Source organism: Dermochelys coriacea, chromosome 10 (assembly GCF_009764565.3).
Source record: "Dermochelys coriacea isolate rDerCor1 chromosome 10, rDerCor1.pri.v4, whole genome shotgun sequence".
NCBI lineage: Eukaryota > Metazoa > Chordata > Testudines > Dermochelyidae > Dermochelys > Dermochelys coriacea.
In genome coordinates, this window is record NC_050077.1 from 83455916 (window position 1) to 83478804 (window position 22889).

A 22889-nucleotide genomic window follows, 5' to 3' on the forward strand; every position below is an offset into this window, starting at 1 on the left:
ATCCAATGGATTTCTTTACAATCACACAGAAGGATGTCGAATGCCTAATTAAAGGGGTCATGCCCTTCAGGGCCAGGGACCTGCCTGTTTGAGTGCCCCTCTCCTCAGGCCATGTGGCACCAATAGAGGGGCTTGCTCCTGGCCCCCTGCTCTCCCCCAGGTCAGAAGAAGTGGGCACTACAGCTTTCTCCACTTGGGAACCCACTCTGGCTCTGACACGACAGACTTTGGCAGATGAGCAGCCCGGCTAGCCCCGACCATCCGACACTACTGAGCTCTACACAGAGATAAAGACAACGACGCCTGAAGCTGCACCATGACATGCTGTAGGGTAGGACTATGGACAGTTGTCTTGAGCTTTCAATGACCAGGGCCCTGATCCTGCAAACAGTGCCACGTGGGCAGACCCTGAGCCTGCATGGAGCCCATTGGACGTGAGCAGGGCTTTGTGAGGAGCACGAGGGTCTGTCGGTGCAAAGCAGCCTACAGCTTTGTGGCACAACTTTCTGAGTTTCGAGTGCATTGAAAAAAGCTCACCAAAACTAGCCAGTACTTGGAAACTCATTTCCTCTAACACGCAAGTATGTGAATAACTTTCCTCTGGCTAGGAGCCTCACTAAAGTCCTTAATTATGTGCACAAGTAAGGTTACTGACTTGCTAAAGGGTTTTCAGTGTCATACTGATGAAGTTATGCATTCTGAATGAAACTCTGGTTCCCATTAAGTCAGTGGCAGAATCCTCAGACTTCAGTGGAGCCAGGATTTCATCTGCTAGGTTTATTAGAAGGCAAACTGCAAAAAAGAGTCAACACGCTGCACTGGAACTGTTTTACATCAATTGCAACTGGACCACATTGGGAACTGATCTCTGCCAAGCCACAAGACATGCAGAAAAGATTTTAAAAATAAACATTGACATGATGTCAATATGATCACGTAGTCAGGTTGGTGGGCTTTGTTTTGTTTTTCCTCTAAGCAACAGCATCCGATCTCAGAAAACATCATTCAATACGTTTGCTCCTCCAACAAGGCCTCTTGCATGCCAAGTGTTAGCTAAGAGCTAAAATGGCAGAGCGAAACCGCCTTCCGAGAGCGGAATTTAGCATGGAAAAAAAACCCAAAAACAGTTACTTGGCCTTTAACTACAGCAGTGCAAACTGGGGATGTTCTCAGACAGACGCAATTCAATTAGTTTCTACAAGCTGCAGCAGAAATTACCATCATTTCATTTCTTATAGGAGTGTCTGCCACCCTGTGCTACATAGAAATGTTTTTAAGCTCCTGTGCTTCCTTTTCTTTGGTGTCTGAAAAGGAGAACTAAAGCAGTTCATGTTTCTCCTCAGTACCCAATAAGCAGCTTTGGATAACACCAGGGCCTTTCTTCTCAGGCAGTCATGCTGAAAAAGCTCGCAGCTACCAGAGAATCATGTCAAGCATTTAGAGGCATCGATCCATTCAGCTGTTTCTTGGTGCACAGCCAAGAAACTAAATATTTTTTATCGCTCAGGCTAGGAAATATGAATGAATCTAGTTTTGCTTATAGTTCACATTAAACCCCCAACGGGAACATTTTCCCAATTCCAAAGAAAAGGGAGCCCAAACATTTGTATATTTCGTACAAAACCCGCCCTGACCGCTCCCTACAACCTTAACAAGAAACTTAATGATGGCCAATCCCTCCCGTCAGCCCCCCTTAAATGGCACTTTTATTTCCATCTGCATTTGACTCTCAAAAGGCCCATTTGTGGTCTCTGCACTGTGAAAGTCGGCTATGCACGGATGACAGGAAATCAGTGCAAAGTGAAGACTCAACTGTTTTTTGTCCTGCCAGCTTTTCTTTTAAACAGAAAGCATTGTGTACCTTGGGATAAGGCCCAAAGCAAGGGCCATGGGGAGTGAGGGGGGAGGAAGGGGATAGAATTAAAGAGGGCTGAGGAGGAGGGGAGGAGGATGGACTGTTCTTTAACAAAAAAAATATTGAAGAAAAAATAAGTGAGGCAGCAGGTTTGTGTTAGTTTCTGCCCATGCAAAAAAGTCTCTCTGGAATCATCCTCCCCTTTTCTTGCCAGAGCGTCTTCTAAGATGCAACCAAGTCAAAACAAGAATTAAAAAGCTGCTCGAGGCAACAATTGCCCACAACCATTGCTATTTAGATGGTTAGTTAACTGCTTGACCTTCCAAGTCCTACTTAACACAATGTAATAGCCAAAGCCATCCCAACAGATTAGATGACCCAAGATAATAGAACAGTGATCAGGAATAAAATAGCTTTCCTAATCGCTGAAGGAGTTTTATCCCTACAGACTTGACTGCACTCATTCACAAAGCTTATTCAATTGAAACAGAATCTTAAAGCTGTGCAGCAATCAAAAAGATTTAAACCAAATCTCATAACTGGCATACAGAAGTGTACCGGCAAGACAATGTGCATTTGCTTAATGTTTACTTCAGCAGAACCGAAGCGGAACATAGTCAAAGTCAAACAAAAAATTCTATTTTAGTTAGCACCACCCATAGGATTTTTTTTTTGGTCCAACAGAGATCACTCGAGAGTCTAACCCCGGAAGTCTGCTTTTAAAAACAATAGATAAATTAGAAGAGCACAGCGATCAGAAACCAAGATTAAAAAGAAAAAAGAAAAAGAACATAACAGAACTTACTGCATTTGAGTCTCGCTCTGTTAGGAATGAGGCCCGTGTCAGAGGTAAGGTCCCAGCCAAGATAAAGAGAAGACAGAAAAATAAAACAAGTTCAAATAAGTTTTAACAGAAAATAAACCTCGCAGTTCCTCATCACATGTGACTTCTGGCTTAATTCAATCAAAGCGTTTCCCTTGCTCAATCACCCCCCCCAATATTCCCCCACCCCCTCCCCGTTTTTTTTTTTTTTGTTTAAGTGAATTATATGGCAAAATAAACAGTGTCTAAGGGGAAACGCATTGAAATACAAAGAGAAACGGCAGGAACTAAACTATTTACACGTGTTAAGTCATAAATCCAGGAAAAGAAGATACTGAACATCCAGACTCATCCTCTTTGTAGAATTACAAAGATAAGTGTTGCCACTTTAAAGGGATGTGGTCAGAGGTTTAGTCATTAATTTATATATAAATAGGCCCATTTGCCCACTAGATTGCCTGATAATTTATACTCGTGTAGAAAAAAATGAATGTAATTTGATAATAACTTTCAATAATTTTTTCCTGAAGCTTTCACAGGGAAAAAATACCCACGACAATAGAAACTCCTAGGTTAGTAGAAGCACAAGATAACTACTCTAAAAGTTGATATATCTAGGGGGAAAGAGACCTGAGATCTTGATATATTAATAGAGAGCAGAGAAGCATGGAACTCTTCCAGCACTGTACTGGTTTGTAATTGACTTGATGCCACCATTTTTTGTTCTACAAAGATTCTCTTATTATCTCTAGTGATTAAAAAAAATGACTTTGGCAGGGAGCATTGTTTATTTCCAGATGAGTGCAAGTTTCCAAGCAGATTTCTTGCAATTAGAGAGAGACTGTGCAGTTTCATATGACTCATTAAGCCCTGGCAGCCATTTTTAAGCAATAATTCTTGCTATGTCCATATCCAGATATAAAACTGGTTGGAGTGTTTTCTCACTGCCACCTGTAAGGAGCTCGTAAGGAGGACACCTGCAAAGCATCTGAATGTGTACAGTGTAGCTGTTTTGGATCCTCAAATAGATTACACAATTAGGACTAGGTCCCACAAATGGAGTGAGAGGCTCTGATTTTAGGAAAGGCATCAACTAGGCCTCCAAAAATAGGCCTGCATATAAACTTATGGACACAAATCAGACTATTAGCAGGGGCAAATCGGGCAGTATAAAGTCAAATTGCTACAAAAGCGTGTCACCAAACCATGCTCACTATTACACATGGGAAAAGAAAACATCTCAGGGCCCAAGAAAATTAAACTTTTTTTTCCCCCCATTGGAAATAAGTTGCTCCAAACACGAACTCAGGATTTGGGCTAGTAAGAGGAGAAAGGCACCTTCGAGCAATCCAGGTCTCTGAAATGTGCTGTCATTGTCATTAACAACAGGTGAATTGCAGAGAATGTTCTACACCAGCCAGCCAGGCTGACTTGGGGGCTCACACTGGAAATACCCAGACTCCGTGAAAACACTAGTCCCCACAGAGTCAACTTGACATTGGCTTAGTGCAGGGGTAGTCAATAGGTGGCCCATGGGCCAAATCCGGATCGCCAGATGCTTTGGAACAGACCCCAAAATCTTTTACTTATTATTGTTTTGTTATTTTCTGAATGTTCTCTGGAGTCTGGACCTTGACAAAACAACTATTGCCCCCTGGCTTAGCGCCTTTGGGACAAGGCCTCAGGAACAGAGTCTCCTGCTCTGGGCAGAGGACCAAGTCCATGGCCCTTTATGTAACAAATGGGGTAGCCCTGATGGCCCAGCCAAAAATTTCTGGGGCTGGCTTGGCTTATCCCCAATGGGTATGAGTCACCATATAAAACTTACCCTCACTTATTTTCCAGCGTAAGGCATACAGTCAGAATAAAAATAAAAGACTGACTTTTCCAACCTGTTACTCCGCTATGAAACTTCGGGGTGCATGATGCCAGAGCTACCATGAAGCTATACTAGAGCCAACTCTGAGTTCGCCAGGTAAGTACCTGTTTAATATAACTGCAGTGCTGTAGTTTCTTTTCCCATTATCCTTTGGGAGACAAAAATAAAACATCTTTGCAGTGATTTTTTTGTTTTGTTTTTTGTTTAAAATACACATATGGGATGTAGCAAACTCCCTATGGGGCAAATGGTTGCTCCGACTTCTGCAGCACGACCCATTGTGGATGCCAGTCTATTTTTAATTGGCGTTAAATGTCTCCACCCAACCCACTCACTGGGAGAGCCTAGCGCCTGCTGCTGAACTCTGGGGAGCAGACACGCTCTCTGCAATTCACCCTTAGTCTGCACACGCTGCCGATCCAATTCTGCATCAGAAATGTTCAATGGTCGGGAAAACGAATAGTGCATCCCAGTGCATGTTCTCCTCCAACACATTTTTAAGCGCTGCCTTGCACTGTTCTATTTTTTCTGCCCAGATCCATTATAGTCAGCTGGGCCAACCCCTGGGGGGAAAGGATCAGGGACCACCTGGAAGGAGCTTTGCTCCATACAAGCACATCAGAAGGTTAATGAACAAACCCTCAGCCCCTACCACCTAGATAGCCAGGTCAGAGCTGCCACTACAAGGCCTAGGAGGAACAGAAGAGACGGTCCACTGCTTCCCCTATGCAGGGGGATCCCATCAGTGCAAAGACCAACCAGCTGCACTGCAGAAGTCCCCTAGGGTGGGAAGCTGTGGAGATCTCTGGAGGGTGCCGTGACATGAGCGGTCTCTGTGCTTGGAGGCTCTGGCATCTCCTGCAGGAGCAGAGGGTGCCCCAGGGTTCAGTCCCTGGTTGTTAGAGGCGTCACAGAAGCCCATCAATGCTTTCGCTGTAGCATCGCCTGGCAGAGGCTTAGGAGCGTTTCTGAAGAGCCCCGAGGGGCAGAGATGAAGAGAGAGGGAGACGAGAATATGTATCTTTAAGGCCTTTTGTTCTCACCTCGGTGATCCAGGTCATGATGGTTTTTCTCATCTTTAACGGTCAAGTGGGCTTGGCTCCCCAGGGCGCCGAGAGCCAGCAGTCCTGAGCTACTCCCCGTGACGGGAGGGATTCCTGGTGGCTGAAGACCTGAAGGGTGAGGAGGCAGCTGTACCGGGGGGCCATGAGCAGCATGGGAGAGGTGTTGGGCCTGGAGCTGCTGCTGCTGCAATAAAATCAGCGGTAAGCAATTGATGGGAAACGGCATGTTATGCATATATTAAATGGTCATGTGACATTGGGAGGCGTCTCTGGAAGGGGCGGAGCCTGCTTCATGCACTCAGAACATCATGGGGGAATATTAAACTGGATTAAACCTCCATATTCTTCTGTCTGCAAGAAACAGACTGAAGGGAGGCAGGCACAGACGCAGGGCAGAGCTTGCAACTGCAGCCCTCTGAGCCAGGGATAAATAGCGTAGGTGTTTGAAAGACATCACTTGGGGGGGGGCTCCATTTCATTCCCGGCAATGCACATTACCGAGAGAACCTGGCATTTCTGAGACGTAAACAGAACAAGGGGGGAAATACACCCAGCACAACAACTCTGAGGCTTGTTTTTGCCAGATGTTAAAACTGACATGATCTGGGAAGAAAGGAAGGGTCCAGCTTTCCTTTTACGCTGCCTCAGAAGGCAGTTCCTGCTTGTTTGCTGGGGCGTAATTTTAAGGTATTTGGCAGTAAAAAGAAAAACAGGTGGTAAAGTCTTTTTGCACTTGTACTAAAGTATTCTAGCCAGTGCAGTGATACTCAGACTGAGGGGCGCGAGCAGCAAGTGGCTCTTTAATGCGTCTCCTGCGGCTCTTTAGTGTCATCTGCTGCAAAACACTGCGTGATTTAAATATTAACCAATCAGGATGTCTTTGTTTTATTTATTTATATACATGTCATACTGTTTAAATAGGACTAGATAGTTCTATAGTAAATGAAACTATGAATTCCCTCAACTGCGGCCCTTTTGGGTAATGCTGATCACTAATTTGGCTCCTGAAACCCTGAGGTCTGAGTATCTCTGAGCTAGCCCATTAACCAAGTGCCCAGACTTCCACATGGAACTGGACCACTGTTATGAGCTTTGCATCTAGCAAGGAAGAGCCACCGTTCCCCTAAACACCCCAGGCCCCCACAAAACGGCGACATTTCTAGTGTCCAGATTCATTGCAACTCTAAGACAACATCTAACCCTAAAACAAACAGGCCAATTCCGCCCTGGCTAATGCTGCCTCCACCTTGGCAGCCCGCAGGGAAGCTGGCTTTGGGGTGGGTTACGGATCTGGTTTTTGCTAACTGTGTTTAGCAATAGAAAGGAGAACATGTTACTTCTTACTGGAAACGTCGCACCCCCGGGAGTAATGCCCGGCAGGCTGTATCTCTGCAGCTTGTTAAGCAGCTCTGCTGACAAGGTATCAGTTCCCACCTGATAAGACAAGTGCAGAAGAGAAAGGAAAAGCCAGCCAGGTGGGTGGACGGGGAGCCAGCCAGCAGCCCCTCGGTGTTTGCCCTTAGCGATGAAACCGGCTTGCTCGCTGCGACACCCCAGGTTGCCCATTTGGAGAGGACATTGCTACCAAAAACCAGCAGCGGTGCCAGGGGCCTGCAGTTTGTTTTCCTTAGCTCCCTGCAGACAGACACCTCCCAACCCCCCCGCTCGGGGCCCCCCACCTGCCATAGCACTACCACCAAGTCACGGGGTTCAGACGCCCCCGTGCGCAGGCTCTGCGGCACCCAGAGCGAGGTCAGCTCACAAGGCAGGCGGGTCAGAGAGCTCGAGCCACATCCCCAAGCCCTGCTCAATGCCTGCCCTGGCGGGGAGCCACTTGGCTGTGGCAGCATCTCCCCTAAGAGCAGCCCAGGAGGGGCCCGTCAGTTGCTGCCAGGCTAACCCCACAGCTCTCTCCCCCCACCAGAGCTACAGCCCAGCCTGCGGACGCAGGGGAGCCATTCGCTCGCAGGACGGAAGACGTTCCAAGCTCCCTTAGCTTTAAGGAACACGAAGCATTACTCACCACTGCTAAGTGCCTGCAGGCATAAGGCTGTGAGCTCAGCAGCCAAGCAGGGGCAGGCCTGGCCAGGGCGCAGCAGGAAGTGGGGCTGGTCAGGCAGGAAGCATCATTCTTCCCCCCCCCCCCCAAGTCTGCCCTAAGCAGCAGGGTGCCGGAGGCGCTGCCACCAGAGGGACTGGCACTTGGATGGGAGCAGGCAGGCACAGCTTGGCTTGCTCGGGCTCCTTGGAGAGTCACTCCGAAAGGGAGCGGAGGTGTGCAATCTGGCTTCTCCAGCCACTGCGCCAAATAAGGACCCTGGTGCTCTCCTGCCCCGGGGAGAGAGGGGGCAGACGGTGTTCCTGTGGTGAGCTGCAGCACAGGGGGCACTTCCCCTCCCACAGGGGCATCTAGTTGTGGGCAGAGCCAGTGCAAAGAGGGCAGCAATCTGCACCGGGGAAGGCCTGGCAACGCTTGCTTCCCCATAACTCAGGGGAGGAAGGGGTCAAACTATGACCAGCCACAACTCAGTCCTTGGTGTGCTCCTCCAGCCCCGCGACTATGCGCACTTCCTTTGCTCAGGGCTTGGACTAGATCCCGTCAATACACAGTAATTGCGGCCAGCTGGGAGAGGGATCCTCTCCCCAGGTCCTGTTGCAGATGGGGGAGGGTGGAAATGGGGGGAGATCTGACCTGGAGGACATTGGTTTGGGGTGGGGGGAACAAAGGCCCTGTGCATGCTACAGCGACGGGCTAGTAATTAGTTCATTACACTCCCCTGGGCCGTGTGCTCACAGCAAAACCACGTCTTGTGGCCACACCCCTCAAGCCACTGGTGGGGTGCTCTGGGCAGCGGACCCATCGTGCATCAGCAGGCCCTAGAGAGGGATATGTGCATAGTGCCGCACCAACAGCTCTTGGCCATGGCTCAGCAGGAGGAAACAGGACTGGCCAAACCAGGAAGACACCCACACAGCAGCCTGGGCTACTAGCAAGAGCGACAGGAGATTAGCCAGCAGGGTCACTGACTGTATGTCATGGGGGTGCACATCACAGCTAGGGCCAGGTCAGAGGCTGCAGTGGACACATGTTTCTCTGCTCTGCCTTGTTCTGTGTTTGGAAAGTCACTAATCCCACCTGTACAGGCAGGTGCCATTCCAGGGATGGGAACAGTTCGCTCCTTTTTGTCTGGAAGAAGCTAAATAAAAACATGGCCAGGGGATGTGAGGGGGAGGAAATTTTCCCACTTCCTGAATTACTGTTTAAAACACCAGGTGGCTGCGAGGGAGAGGAGGTGGAACCCCAGGGAGTTCTTGGCAAAGGATTTTCCCTCTGTTTTATTTTAAAGCACCCCAAGCAGACTTTTGCAAGTGCCTGTCACAACAACACGAGCTGTCTGAGCTTGGACCCTCAGCACGAACCTGCTGCTGGGTCTGTGGAGATGCTGCCTTGCATCAGCGCCACTCTGTGTCTATAAACTCCCCCTGCGACCCAAGTTATAAGCCCTGAGGGGTGGGTGAATACTAGCACTGGTGAAAAGGGTGGGGTGATTGTGAAGAAGCATTCAAGGCTTTTGATGTTTATCCGAATCCCTTTGAAGCTACCACTTCCTCAGCCAAATACCTCCCTTTAACCCTCCCTTTGCTACATCAGAAAAGCCACAATTCCCTGCTGTGACATCCTGCACCCAACTGAGGCAGAACCCACTGCAAGGTCTAATCCATCAGGCTTTCTGCCGGGGCCTGTTCCAGCCAAGCTTCCCGGAATGGCTCAGAGCACACAAGGATTTCAGTGCAGCAGAGACAGTCAGGCCTGATGGATCTGGACACAAGGTACCCAATGAAAGAAGGACCTGAATATTCAGGTATACCTGAAGACAGGGGGCAGAGAGAGGGTGTCCACTGCCTACCCTTGCAGGAGGTCCCAGTTTCAGTTTGGAGAACAGCCACAGACTTGGGCCTCTCTCAGAAGCAAATCCCAGGTGCAGTTGAATGAAAAGCCTAACACACCGTTTCCTCCCAGGGACAGCTGTGGGGCCGCTGCATGGCCAGGGACTCATAGGTCAGTGCTGGAAATGATGAAGTTGCAGGGCCAATTTCTGCTCCCTGTGGCTAGGCAAAGGACTGGAGAAAACTCCTCTGAAGGCGGTGGCTGGCTTTGAGTTTACGCTGGTCCATGGACTATAGAACATGAGAAAGGGTGAGGAATTTGGCTTCAGCCAACAACAGCTGGGGGACACCTAGTTGTGCAGTTCTGAGCTCAGCTCTGCTGGGGTCCTGGAAACAATGGGGTTGTTTTATCCTTGCACCGCATTGTCCATTCACAAAGGGGAAATTACAGGGGTTTGACTGCAGTCTGACTTGCCTGCTTCCATCTCCCGTATTTGTTTGGGCCATTTTAAGCATTTTAAGCCATTTTAAGTTATTTACTCAAACACAGTAACTCCTTGAAAGGAGCCATTAGAGCCTGTTGCGTCAACTGCGAAAGTAGGTGGAGGGATAGTGGCTGCTGAAAGGGAAGGGAGTCAGGGCCCTCTGCAGCCCTAAGGATCTGTGCTGTTTCAAGTATTCTCCTTCGAGGCTCCAGAATTCACTGAAGGCAGAGTTACATGCTGGGTTAGCCTGTCCCCAGATGCTGTCTGCATTTGGGGCTGCAGGGAACACACAGAGCTGTAGATACCTGTTACAGCTTTCCTCAGGGTGCAACGTGCACCCCACCCTCTCCCCAGCTCTTCGAGGCACAACCTCACCCTGTCATATGGGCTAGAGTCCCCTGCTCTTTCTGAAGCACTAGGACAGAGGTTCTGCTGAGCCAGGGCACAAGGGTACGAAGATACTTGGGGCAGGACTGCAGGAAAGCTCCTCGAACCCTATCTTGCTTGCATCTGTGCTACCCCCACTCCCCCGAAACCCAGAAAGCTGAATTGTTGCAGGTTTGGTCAGACTGAGTCGGAGATGTGCAGAGCGATGGCACCCCCACAGCTTCCTTCGGCAGATTATCCCACTGACTAGCAGTTCTTAGCATCATCCTATTATTCTTAGCTACACCCTCTTCAGTCATTCCTCTGCTTGCAGAAATCCAGACTCCCTTCCGATTCCTGCAGGCTGTCAGGCCGGGCCCCTCGCAGCCACACTGGGTATATTTAACTCCCTTGTTTCGATTTACGAGGGACTGACAGACAAAGATGAACCATAATTGGCTACCGAAATCAATGAAGCTCTTTAAACCCAAACCTTCATGTGCCCTCCCATTCCCCACAAACCCATCTCCTCTTGAGCCAGGCCAACATGGCCTGTTTGTGGTGAGTATTGGGGGTTATCTTCAAGCACTCACCTCTAAAGAATGACTTAAGTAAATCCATAGGCACCAACTTCCTCTCTAGCCGGGGAGGGGTGCTCGACTCCCCACCCCCACTCTATCCCTTCTCCCAAGGCCGCACCCCAGCCCTGCCTCAACCCACCCCCTCCCTGGAGTATGCCCATCCCTGCTCTGCTCCCTGCATGCCAGGGAACAGCTTATCTGCAGTGGGTGGGAGGCGCTGGGAGGGGTGGGGAGAAGTTGATCAGCGGGGCTGCCGGTGTGGTGGGGAGGGGGAGGTGCTGGGGAGAGGAGGAGCTTGGCTGCTGGTGGGTGCTAAACACAGTACTAATTTTTTTCCGTGGGTGCTCCAAGGCTGGAGCCTTGGAGGTTCTGGATAGCATCCATCACTGTAGTATCTAGGCACTTCATGAGATGAAATTTTCTGCATTTATTTATACGACTCAACTTCCTTTCAGAGAGAGATTAAGCCCAACACAGCCCACGACTGACAAAAGAAGGGAAAACATTTCTAATGAACTCTCCATCTGACCGTGTTTTGTTTCTCTGTTATACTAGTAAGGGGTTTTCTCCTCTTTTTTTTTTTTTTTAAAAAGACTTGCTGATAAATGTAGTAGACAAGAGACTAAGATGTGGGGGTTTCCTCCTATTTTATTTGAATTGTCCCCAAAGCTTCTCCGCTTTGGGGAGAAAGTGACTGTTTTTAAAAAATGCTCTTGAAAGTAAGTTTGAAGAGAGTTAGTCTCTGCCCACATGGCTGGCGTGAGCCTGGTGAGAGAAGCCATGTTAAAGTCTACCTCCTAACATGGCAGCAGATACAGCTATGAGTATCCGAGTGTGCACGCTGAGGTTAGCCATTCTGTGGTCCTACCCAAGCTTTGAAATTAGCACTTTAGGTGTGAGTGGAGGGATCACACCTTTGTCTTCAGCAACAGCACAGCCGTGCTGGTGTGCATTAGCAGGGCTGCGGTTGAGATGGTGACACCCAGCTAGCGGGACTGTGGCTTTCACTACACCGTGAAGTCTGCACTGGTGCAGCTTGTGCATCACATGGCCTGTACCCCAGACAGGGAGGTTAGAAAAGAATGGCTGGAATGACCGTCACTGCAGTGACATGGGCACTGGAAACAAACACTTCAGAATTAAATCTCTGATGGAAAGTATGACCGAGAGAGATGTCTTCCAAACCCGGTGGTAAAGACAGCAGAGAGTAATTAGGAAGTAAAACTAGAGGCCTCTCTTGCGTACTGGGCCTTTGGAGAGGGCGAAGAGAAACCCTATGGAAAGGCTGCTGATTTTATCCCTGGTGACTATTAACACCTAGGCTGAAAACTTCCAGAAGCAGAAGTTTGGAATTTAGCATGGCTGTTGGAGCTCGTACTTCTCTCACTTAAATCCTAATCCCAAACAAAAAGGAGTTGCTGGAGATGCACAGACACAAATATACTAACAAATTTATTTGAGCATAAGCTTTCGTGAGCTACAGCTCACTTCATCGGATGCATTTGCATCCGATGAAGTGAGCTGTAGCTCACGAAAGCTTATGCTCAAATAAATGTGTTAGTCTCTAAGGTGCCACAAGTACTCCTTTTCTTTTTGCAAATACAGACTAACACGGCTGCTACTCTGAAACCAGACACAAAGATGTTTTCCTTCTGGGGTCTTAACAAATATGGTTAAGATATGAGGAGGTGACAATTTACAAGGGAGTCTGGCAAGGAGTATCTTGTACGTTGATGTTTTTAATTGGATTATGTACATCATACTTCATGCCTTTGTTAACCGATTTAATGGTTCACCACTTAAGTTCACCATTTGTGTTACATTTAGTATAGTCTAATCATTTCCAGAGCTAGAACCAAATCGAGGCTCACAGAAGCCTGGAGCAGGAGAACTGTAAGACAATGGCCTAGACGCATAAAATTAATAGTTCTTGACCTCAGGGGGAGGGGGGGGGGGGGAGAGGTTTTAATGATCTGCTGCATTTTCATACTTGTCAATTTTATCTACAGCATCTAAACTAAAAATGCCGATTCCTTCACTAGCTTAGAGAGACACGTTCCTGGTGTTTATAAAGAAAGTCCTACTTGCATACTATAACAAACTTGTTTCCCCATAAAAAATGTCCTTAAAGTGTCGTTGTCAAGTTTAGTAGGCATCAAATTAGAGATCTCCTCCCCCTTTCCCGCTTCTGTTGGCACAGCCCGTGTCACTGTTTAGGTATGGGGTTTTATGTACATGCACACACATGCTTTCCCCCCAAAAGTCAGCACAAGCAACCCTGCCCCACACAAACAGCAATAAGCAGGGGGTGTGCACACAATGGAGAGACAGGAAGTTTGCTGAAGATCCCAACTCTCAGCTTCGTGTGTCTGAAGGAGCTCTGAGGCTGCGAACGACACTAGCTGGCTCCTTTCAATGGCTGAGCAGTTCTAGAACCTTGTCCCAGGGAATCAAGAGCAGAACTTATCCAGGAAGGACTGGCTTTCCCCCGCTGGACAGTGCCCCACATTAGAAAGGCCAAAGTGCCCTTTTCAAACAGCCTTTCATGCTCGGACGGCCGACTGCCCTACAGAACCACCCAAGTCCTCCAAGTGTCACGGTCAGCACCGCTGGATAGGCATGCTCTTGTTCCTTCCAAAGCAGCAGTATTGCTCTGTGGCTCACTGTTAATGGGCATGAAAAAGCAGCGGGAATTACACGACCAGTCTGCCCCTCAGAGGTTGGGGTGGTCCCCTCCCCCCTCTGCAACGCCTAGTTAATCAGAGGTCAATACCAAGCAGATCTGCCACATTGCAGCGCGTATCCGCTAAGCCATCGGAGGCGGGCCACGCACTGCATTAATGCCGAACCCTCTCTCCTCTCGCACGATCAAAGCTCATGGTGATCTCTTGCTGTCTTTTTGACAGCAGCCACTTTTGGGTTCCTTCCTTGACAAGATAAAAATGCTTGACTGGATTAGCTTTTATCCTTTGCAAGTGTGCAGTCAAGCATGGCCCCCGAGTGAACAGTGAACGCACTGCGCGACTGCCCATAATTCCTGCCTTGTGAAAGTGTGTCAGGCAAAACGATTAAATGGCTGCCTGCTTAACGATGGGACGACAGTTGCATTCACTCTGATCTGAAGAAGCAATTACCTTGGAAATGGGGGTCACAGGCTCCACTCATTTACCTTAATTGAATTCCAATATCTGCCTCAAGCTGCCTTGATCTGCTGTGTAGCCTCCTAAATACTACTTAAAAGCAGCTAATCAAAGAAACGTCTCCATTTTCACACTTGCACTATTGAGCCCCAGGTTCACCCCGCGCCCTGGCCAGAGAGGAGCAAGAGCGTACGACTCCAGTGTGATGGCACCAGAAATGCCAAGAACGGGAAGTCAGCAGCAAGGCCGACAACACAGCAGGATCATCTCTTTAAAAGTCATCTTAAAACCCTAATTTAAGAGGAGCTCTAATGAGGAAAGTTTGCAAACGATGTGGCAAATTGCCTGCATTGCTCTGTGCCATTTGAGGCAAAAGCACAAACACCCACTGCAAATCATTAAACACACTTGAGAACTAGACACCCATGCCAAACAAACAAGACACATTCTTGAGTCTATCAAAGCGTTTCCATGTGTCCCTGCACATGTAATTCAAACTTGGCCCCTGCAAGAACATGTTAAACGGCAACGTCAAGGAGTCCAGCCAAAGCTTTGATCTACCTTAGATGTTATTGGGGCCAAATACCCAGTTCAAACCATCAATCCAGACTCGGTTTTGAGAGCCACCGTTTTCATGGGACACACCAATTATTGAGAGTCCCACGTTGACAACAGTTCACAAGACAACAACGATGAAGCTATTACCAGGGAAGAGGAGCCCGGTTTGCCTCTGCTCCGTTAAGAACAATGGAAAGAACTGAGTGCTGGCACAATGGACGTGACAAAGCAGTTTGGGGAAATTTTCTTTTTGCTTAAGAGCTAAATGAATAATTACTTTTTTTTTTTTAAATTAAAGTATTGGAGTTTATTCTTTGAAAATCAGCCTTCTAACTGACCCCCTGGTTCTAGCTCCAACAGACACAAGGGCTCGGTCTACAGATGGGAGCGGAATAGTACTCAATTACTGCACATTCTGTTGGGATTTTGAGTAAATACCTGAAGTACATCAAATGTAACACCTATTTTGAGGCCTGATCAAGCAGAACAATTAGCAAAGGTAATTCTATCACTGCTAGAAACAAAACCATTGCAGTGTTCAACTTTTGGGATCTTAATGATAAACACCCGGAACATTTACATGAGTAACTTAATGCATGGAACACCAAGTCAAATCGTATTTACGGCACATTTCACATAAACAATACAACAGAGACATATCTGATCTCAGGTGGCCAGAAGAAGGGCTAACACATCCAGACCAATTAAAAGAACAACCACCAATCAAGAACAGCCCCAAATCTCAAAGGTTTAGCTAGTTTCCCACATTGTGCTTACAGATTTTTTACAAAAATTTTGCATTTTGATTGATCTCAGTGACTTGATCTGTAGCAGCAGCATCATCACCAGCTACTAAAAGGAGAAATCAGTCCCTTTCCCCATGGCTGATGAGGCTTTAGAAGAAGAGTAAAAAGTAAAGCGCTAAGAAAAGGTGTTTTCATCACATTGGCAGCACCTCATGCTGTTTAAACCCACCTCTAAAATCAGTTAGAACACTTAGAGGCTAGAGAGGACACTCCTATTTGCACTGCAGGAATGCTTAAAGACCTCATTCAGGATCGGGGCCTCACTGTGTGCTGGGCTACAGAGACCTGGTCCCAGCCCGGAATCAGTTTTCTGATTCTGAGACCTACTCGATCAAACTGGGAATTTCAATTAGTAACGTGCAGCCCTCTGGAAGTGACTAAGGTTCAGAGAAATGTTCCTGATTGTCAGTATCTTTGCAAGCTGCCATTCTTCAAAGCCAACTAAGTGCAGGATTGCCTCTGGCCATGGTAAATGATAGGAATAAAAGGGGTATACACACGGTGAGAGGCAGATTTGGAAGTCCACGTACCCCGATGATAGCATTCAGCTCTGTCATTGTCACTTGCTTGGCACGGTCAACAGCCTGAGCAACCTGCTGTTGGTGCTAAGGGAACAAAATTTCAAAGGCACATTAGAATAAGGAATGTTTCCAAGCAGGGACTGTAAAGAAAGAGCAAAGAAAGCCTGGATACCCAAGTCAAGGGGCAAAGGCCTCAGCAATCTGCCATCACTTTGCTTGGGGAGTTTGCTCATGAAAATGAGGAGCTAGGGATTAGATTCAGCTCCCTCTGAAATCAATAGAAAAAGACACTCTGGCTCTACCGGGAGTTGCATTGGTCCAGAAAGCTTTGAACAGCATGCAACAGAGTTGGGCACTATGCAAGTTTCCTTTTACCGCTCTGACAACTCGTATGCATTGTCTGTCGTGCTTGCACCCGTGGCCTCTGTTAAACAGAGGCAGACAGTCTTTCCACATTATGATTGTGCATATTGCAAAACTAATTGTTAAGCCAGTCTGAAACCTTTTTCATTGTGCCACGAGTCCGAATTTGAACCCGAGTCTAAAGACTTGTAGCACAAGCAAGTCGCGTCTAGCATAACCTCCCCTTGGCCCAACATGATTTTCCAAATTGTTCTTATCAATATCAGCACTATGTGAATGAAAGACCGTCATACAACAACAATTCACATCCATTCCCTTACCTCTTGTGACAGAAAAGGCATGATTTGAGCTAGAATTGTGTTCAATCTTTTAGCAATCTCGGTCTAAAAAAAAAAAAAGAAAAAAGAAAAGACCACATTTAGTTTAGTCAAAAAATCACCTTGTGTGGACATGTCAGAAATATTAAAGCATTTAGAAACAATCAATGAAAGAAAATTCTTCTTAGAATAAAAATAAACAAAATAACCCCAAACCAACCATTTCCCCCCCCCCCTTTTCCTCCCTCCTTCCATTGATCAAGTCACATAATAAGGAGCTAATTTTAAAGAGGAATCAAGAGCACACAAATATACCTTCTCTAAATTCTTCATGCCAGGTTCATGGAGGAAATAAATGATGTTTTATTGATCTGGCAAATTTTGAATTCCTTTTCCTGACAAGAGCTAAATGATGCAAAACAAGATTGGGATAAACTGAACCAGTTTCATGTCTGTCTGTATTTTTTACCACGATGGTCTCAAGAAAAAATAATCTAAATGGTTAAAATACTGATGTTATCCAAATAGCAAGGGAGCATGTGAAAAAATTTATTAGCCTAACGTGTCAGTTTCATATCAATCTCCCTGCAGCTGTTGCAAGGACATTGTGGTTACTCTAGCAGATCACTTAAGCAAAAGCAACATCACAGGTTTATGGAACCCAGTCACACAGACCCTTAAATAAGCTAGATTGTAAAGTAGCACAAAGACCAGCTTGGTTTTATTCACACTTTAGCAATTAATCCTCATCACAGCATGAAGTTGTGATCCTTGTCCATTTTTCTAGGCATCTAACAGAGCATCTAATCACCATGGCATTTCTCAACTCATAAATCGACGTTCTCCACTCATCAGTTCATTTTAGGTTATTACTTTATTTGAAAAGGAACTTTAAAAGATCACCGTTGCGTTCAGATAGCTTATATACAATTCCAAAGTGGAGGTGGGTTTGAGCTATGCTGATTAACATAATTCTGAAGCTTTATCTAAACATTTCTGCAGTTTTTGAAGAAATTTTCTTATGACAGTTCATTTCTTTCAAATGTAAAATGAATTCTGCATTCTCAGCTCAGATCTGTGTATGACAGCTTGTTGAGATCACATTGCATGCACGCTTATTTCCAAGAGTTACGGGCTTTCTTTAAGGAAAGCAAAGCTTCACATAAAAGCCCTGCGCAGGTGGTTAGTCAATGGTGAATCTTAGGCAGTGCTGTGAACAACAAACATTTTACTCTGATCTCAACTTTCATCTGCAATTTTTTTTAAAGTCATTCTAGTTAATTCTACAGCACTTACATCACATTCAAGAACTTTAACCCAAAACCATTTGCACCTGTCAGCTGACCACATAACTCAGAAGTTTAATAATGTTCTCCACTGTCAAATTGTGGTTTTTGCAATGTCTCTGTTGAGTAAAATGTTTTAGGTTAAGTGAAAACCTAGATTTCATATGAGTCACCAGTTCATATTTTAAACTTAAATATTATAGAACTGACTCTTCACTAAGATCCCTTTACACCACTCTGCCATTGAAAGAAGACCTTAAAGTGAGAGTAAATGTAATGCACATCCACATTTGGCAGTGTAAAGGGGCCTTAAGCACTGGGTCTTAGAACAGCTGAAAAGTAGGCCATAGACTCAGTTTAAGACACAGATAACAGACTTTTAGCTCTCCAGAAAGGAGAAATCCTAGCTATAGGGCAGTTCAATGTCAAGCAAAGGAGTTATGGAACAGAAAGTAAACCAAATGTTGCATTAGCTTTCCAAAGTTATGTGCCTATTCCAAGCACAGCTACACTTAGGGCCCTGGTGTGTGGGGGAAATGATAGACTATTTAACCACCACCAGACCTTGTGTGATCATAAGGCAGCACAGAGGAGATGCCAAACCCCTATATCAAAATAGTTGCAGCGTCACATTAAAGATGTTTCAGGAAAGTGGGTTTTGCCACAACACCCCCACTCAAGGGAAAAAAGCTACAGATAAAATTTTCAAAAAGGTCTAACATCCATTTTCAACAGCAACTCAGATCCTAGCTCTTAGTGAAAAACCAATGGGACCTGGTCCTTTTTGAAAATTGAACTCATGAGCAACTTTCCAGTCATAGCAATTTGTGAAGTGCCAGTCAAGTGCTCACGTACTAAGAGAAGGAGAACAGCATAAATGCCAAGGCAGAGGATCCCCCAAGTATTTAGGCACTGAAAATACATCAGCATTAGACCTGCCCATCAGGCACATGGCCTGTTCTGAAACAGCAGGGAAGAGCCAGTGCTCTGCCCCAGCCACAGCAAAGCCCTGAGGAAGAGTCATGGTCCATCCACCCACCCACAGCTGAAGGCCTGCACTTGTAGGCACCATCCTTTCTGTTGACTGGATGGGATTCCATTCGCAGCAGGGGCTTGGACATGAGATAGCTTTCCCTGATCCGGCTACCTGCCCCTGCAGCAAGCCCAGCTCCTGCTGACCAAGGAAGTTTATAGTAATGTAAATGGATGTCAGTCAGTCACCTATTATACTATTGCATCACTATGCCAAAACACATTAGCATTCAAACCTAAACGGGGCATGAGAGGTCTCCAAACAACTGCTCTTTTTAAGATTGCAAAGGGGGGGGGCACCCCGTATTCCAAGGGTTAATATCAGCAGCCTTGCACATTAAGACAGCTGTTAAAACAGCTTTTGATCCAACTTAAACACAGTCTAAACATCAGTAAGAATTCAAGAAATACTGCTTCAACAATACTGCAGGTCAAAAGCACACACTGGAACACGATCAAACATTTAAAAATTCCTTTTGATAATTCAGAGCCGCTTGTTATCAATAAAACAGAAATGATTAATTAGGTCAACTTGCATCTCCCCTTCCCTGCCACCCTCTCTTCAGGAAGCTGCTCCGTTAGCAACAAGATGGCCAGAAAATACCTTCACTGTTAGAAAGCAATATGAAGGCAAACAGGCATGTTCTAGAATCGCTGTGCCTTTCCCCCAGGTTTTCCAGAAAACTCACCATCTCCCCTGAAACTGCACAGACTCAGCTCACGTATCTTCCATCTAGCGAATGCTTTTCTAGAGCACTCAGTCATGTGGTATCTAAGCACTTAAAATAGCAGTTTAAGAACATAAAAACTGCTAGAGCAGATCAGGCCAATAGTCCATCTAGCCCCAGTATCCTGTCTCCAACAGTGCCCAGTACCAGAGCTTCTGGAGGAGTACATGGATCAGGGCAATTTTGGAGAGATGCACCAGTTTTCCCCTTCCAGCTCCTGACAGTCATCCCAAGCATGGGGTTACATCTCTGACCATCTTGGCTAACAGCCATTGATGGACCTATCCTCCAGGAACTTATCTAGCTCTTTTTAACCCAGTTATACTTTGTGCCATCGTAACATCCCAAGGCAATGAGTTCCACAGGTGAGTTGTGCAGTGTGTGCAGAAGTATTTCCTTTTGAATTAAACTTGCTGCCTATTAATTGCATCGGGTGACCCCTGGTTCTTGTATTGTGGGAAAGGATAAATAACTTCTCTATTCACTTTCTCCACCATTTATGATTTTATAGCCCTCTATCATATCACCCCTTAATCGTCTCTTTTCTAAAAACTGACCAGCCCGTGTCTTTTTAGTCTCTCCTCCTGTGGAAGCTGTCCCACACCCTTGCTCATTTGTTGCCCTTCTCTGAACTTTTTCCAATTTCACTGTAACCTTTTTATGATTGGGCAAGCAGAAATGGACACAGTATTCAAGGTGTGGGTGCACTCTAGATTGATTTATTTAGTGGTGTTATGATATTTTCTGTCTTATTTTCTACCCCTTTCCTAGTAGTTCCTAATATTTTATTAGCCTTTTTGATCGCTGCTGTGCACTGGGCTGAAGTTTTCAGAGAACTACCCAGGATGAAACCAAGAGTTTTGTCTTGAGTGGTAACAGCTACTGTAGACCCCCATCATTATATACGTATAGTTGGGATGATGTTTTCCAACGTGCATTACTTTGCACTTAACACTGAATTTCATCTGCCATATTCTTGCCCAGTCACCCAGTTTTGTGAGATCCCTTTGTCAGTCTTCACAATCAGCTTTGGACTTAACTATCTTGAGTAATTTTGTATCGTCTGCAAACTTTACCACTTCACTGTTCATTCCCTTTTCTAGATCATTAAGGAATATGTTGAACAGCACATGTCCCAGTACAGATCTTTCAGGGACCCCCCACCTCCTGTTTACTTCTTTCCATCGTGAAAACTGACCATTTATTCTCACCCTTTGTTTCCTATCCTTTAACCAGTCCATTGCTGCTTACTTTGCTTAAGAGCCTTTGGTGAGGGACCTTGTCAAAGGCTTTTCTGAAAATCCAAGTACACTAGATCCCCTGGATCCCCCTTGTCCACATGCTTGTTGGCATCCTCAAAGACTTCTAATAGATGGGTGATCAGAGTTTATAGCTTCACAACATTAAAGGGGCATATATTTGAATCCTGGGCTCCCTCATTTTTTATGTACTTTGCACACAGATTTCAGTTAAACAACTTCCAAAATATTTAGTTAGGAAAAAAACAACAAACCACAGGCACAAAGTAGTTGGGCAACAATTTTACAGATGAAGGTGATCGTTTCCAGGAGTCATTGTTAGCAGGCCATTGCTGCACCCAGAGTGAGCAAAATCAGTGAAGATTATTACAGCAGGCAGATGTTTAGAGAGACTTGCATCATTTTAACATAGGTCCCTCTTTCCTTTCCAAAGAGCCAGAAAGTAACTATATGCCCCCCAGTGACAGCTGGTGAGATTGTCTCAAGGAAAAGTCTCCCCCCCCCCCCCCCCAGTGACAGTAGCACTGCAAATAATTTTACTAACCGTGTTCTCCCCCGCCCCTCACATTCAAAAAAGCCTACCTTTTTTTGGCATCACCATTGTATACTTCCAAAGCCACAGTGACATTTCTGAAAAGCTTTAGAGTAGCAGCCGTGTTACTCTGTATCCACAAAAAGAAAAGGAGTATTTGTGGCACCTTACGGACTAACGAATAAATCTGTTAGTTCTTAAGATGCCACAAGTACTCCTTTTCTTATTTCTGAAAAGCCTCACTGATCAGATTGCACCGTATGCTTTTACTAGCTCTTTCAGAGGTCGTCACTGCTCCTTGGTTCTTTGTTTTGAAATCTCTTGAAGTGAATACATTCTGAAGCCTGTGCATACAAGTACATTACCAATGGCTTGACAACACATTGCCTAGCAGTCAGCCCACTGAATTTTCCAACACTGTCATACCTCAAAGAGGTTCTGTAAGCACCTGTGATTTCAGTTGACTAATCTGAAATCACTTTGCACCTTTCACCCAAAGATTCCACAGCACTTTGCTAACATTAAGCCTCGCACCACCCCTGCAAGGGAGTGTGGGGGGGGGGATGAGATGATTATGCCCAGTTTACAGAAGGTAAAGGAAGTCTCAGAAGTGTCCGCAATTAGCCCAAAGCAACAAATCTATCCAAAGGCAGAGCTAAAACTAGAACTCAGAAGTCTTGGGTCTCCATCCACTCTCCTCTAATACTTTTATTAAGATAATGTTGAAGTAAAAAGAAAGCGGTACAGAGTTCAAAGAACAGAAGTTTCTTGTTATCAGGGAATAAATTACAGATTATCAAGAGGTGTGAAATCTGGTTTAGGAATGGGTGGTGTAGGGAATACATAATCTGCAATATCCCCGATTGGGGGTAAAAGTTTAACTGGTCAAAGTACAGATATTGAGATATGGGGGTATGTTGTCCATATAATGGCTCCGTTCAGGTGGTGGAATATAATGAGTGGATATGATGATGAGGATGGATCTACCCTCATTTGGTGGGATTTAATGTTCAGTGAGTTTATGGTTCCAGTTCATATGGTCCAATGGAAAAAGTCTCTCAATCCCTTTAACTAACCTGCCCTATCTTCCCTAGCTGTGGGTTATCTTTGTTCTTGTTACAAAAGTGATGTCACAACAGGGTACATACGGTACAACCTCAGAGTTATGAAGACCTCGGGAATAGAGGTTTCTCATAACTGTAAAATGTTCGGAATTCTGAACAAAAGTTCTTTCTAAAGTTTACAACTGAACATTGACTTAATGCAGCTTTGAAACTTTGCTACGCAGAAGAAAAATGCTGCTTTCCCCTTTTATTAGTAGTTTACGTTGAACCCACTACTGTACTGTATTTGCATTCATTTTTTTTGGTCTCCACTACTGCCTGATTGCGTACTCCTGGTTCCAA

At 45.8% G+C, this 22889-nt stretch overlaps 1 protein-coding gene across 10 annotated transcripts in view; it reads right to left on the reverse strand.

Moving 5' to 3' along the window:
- TLE3 (TLE family member 3, transcriptional corepressor) overlaps positions 1 to 22889 on the reverse strand; it is a 47803-nt gene that overhangs the window by 13268 nt on the left and 11646 nt on the right. For 2 of the 10 annotated variants that reach the window (XM_038418280.2, XM_038418282.2), the window contains exons 5-8: positions 16650 to 16712; positions 15976 to 16050; positions 5601 to 5802; positions 2661 to 2677 (exon numbers count right to left, since the gene is read on the reverse strand). In XM_038418280.2, coding sequence (XP_038274208.1) covers positions 2661 to 2677; positions 5601 to 5802; positions 15976 to 16050; positions 16650 to 16712 — 357 coding nt within the window. Of the gene's footprint in view, positions 1 to 2660; positions 2678 to 5600; positions 5806 to 15945; positions 16051 to 16649; positions 16713 to 22889 lie in introns of all 10 variants that reach the window. The other 8 variants (XM_038418279.2, XM_038418281.2, XM_038418278.2 and 5 more) reach the window with 5 other exon arrangements.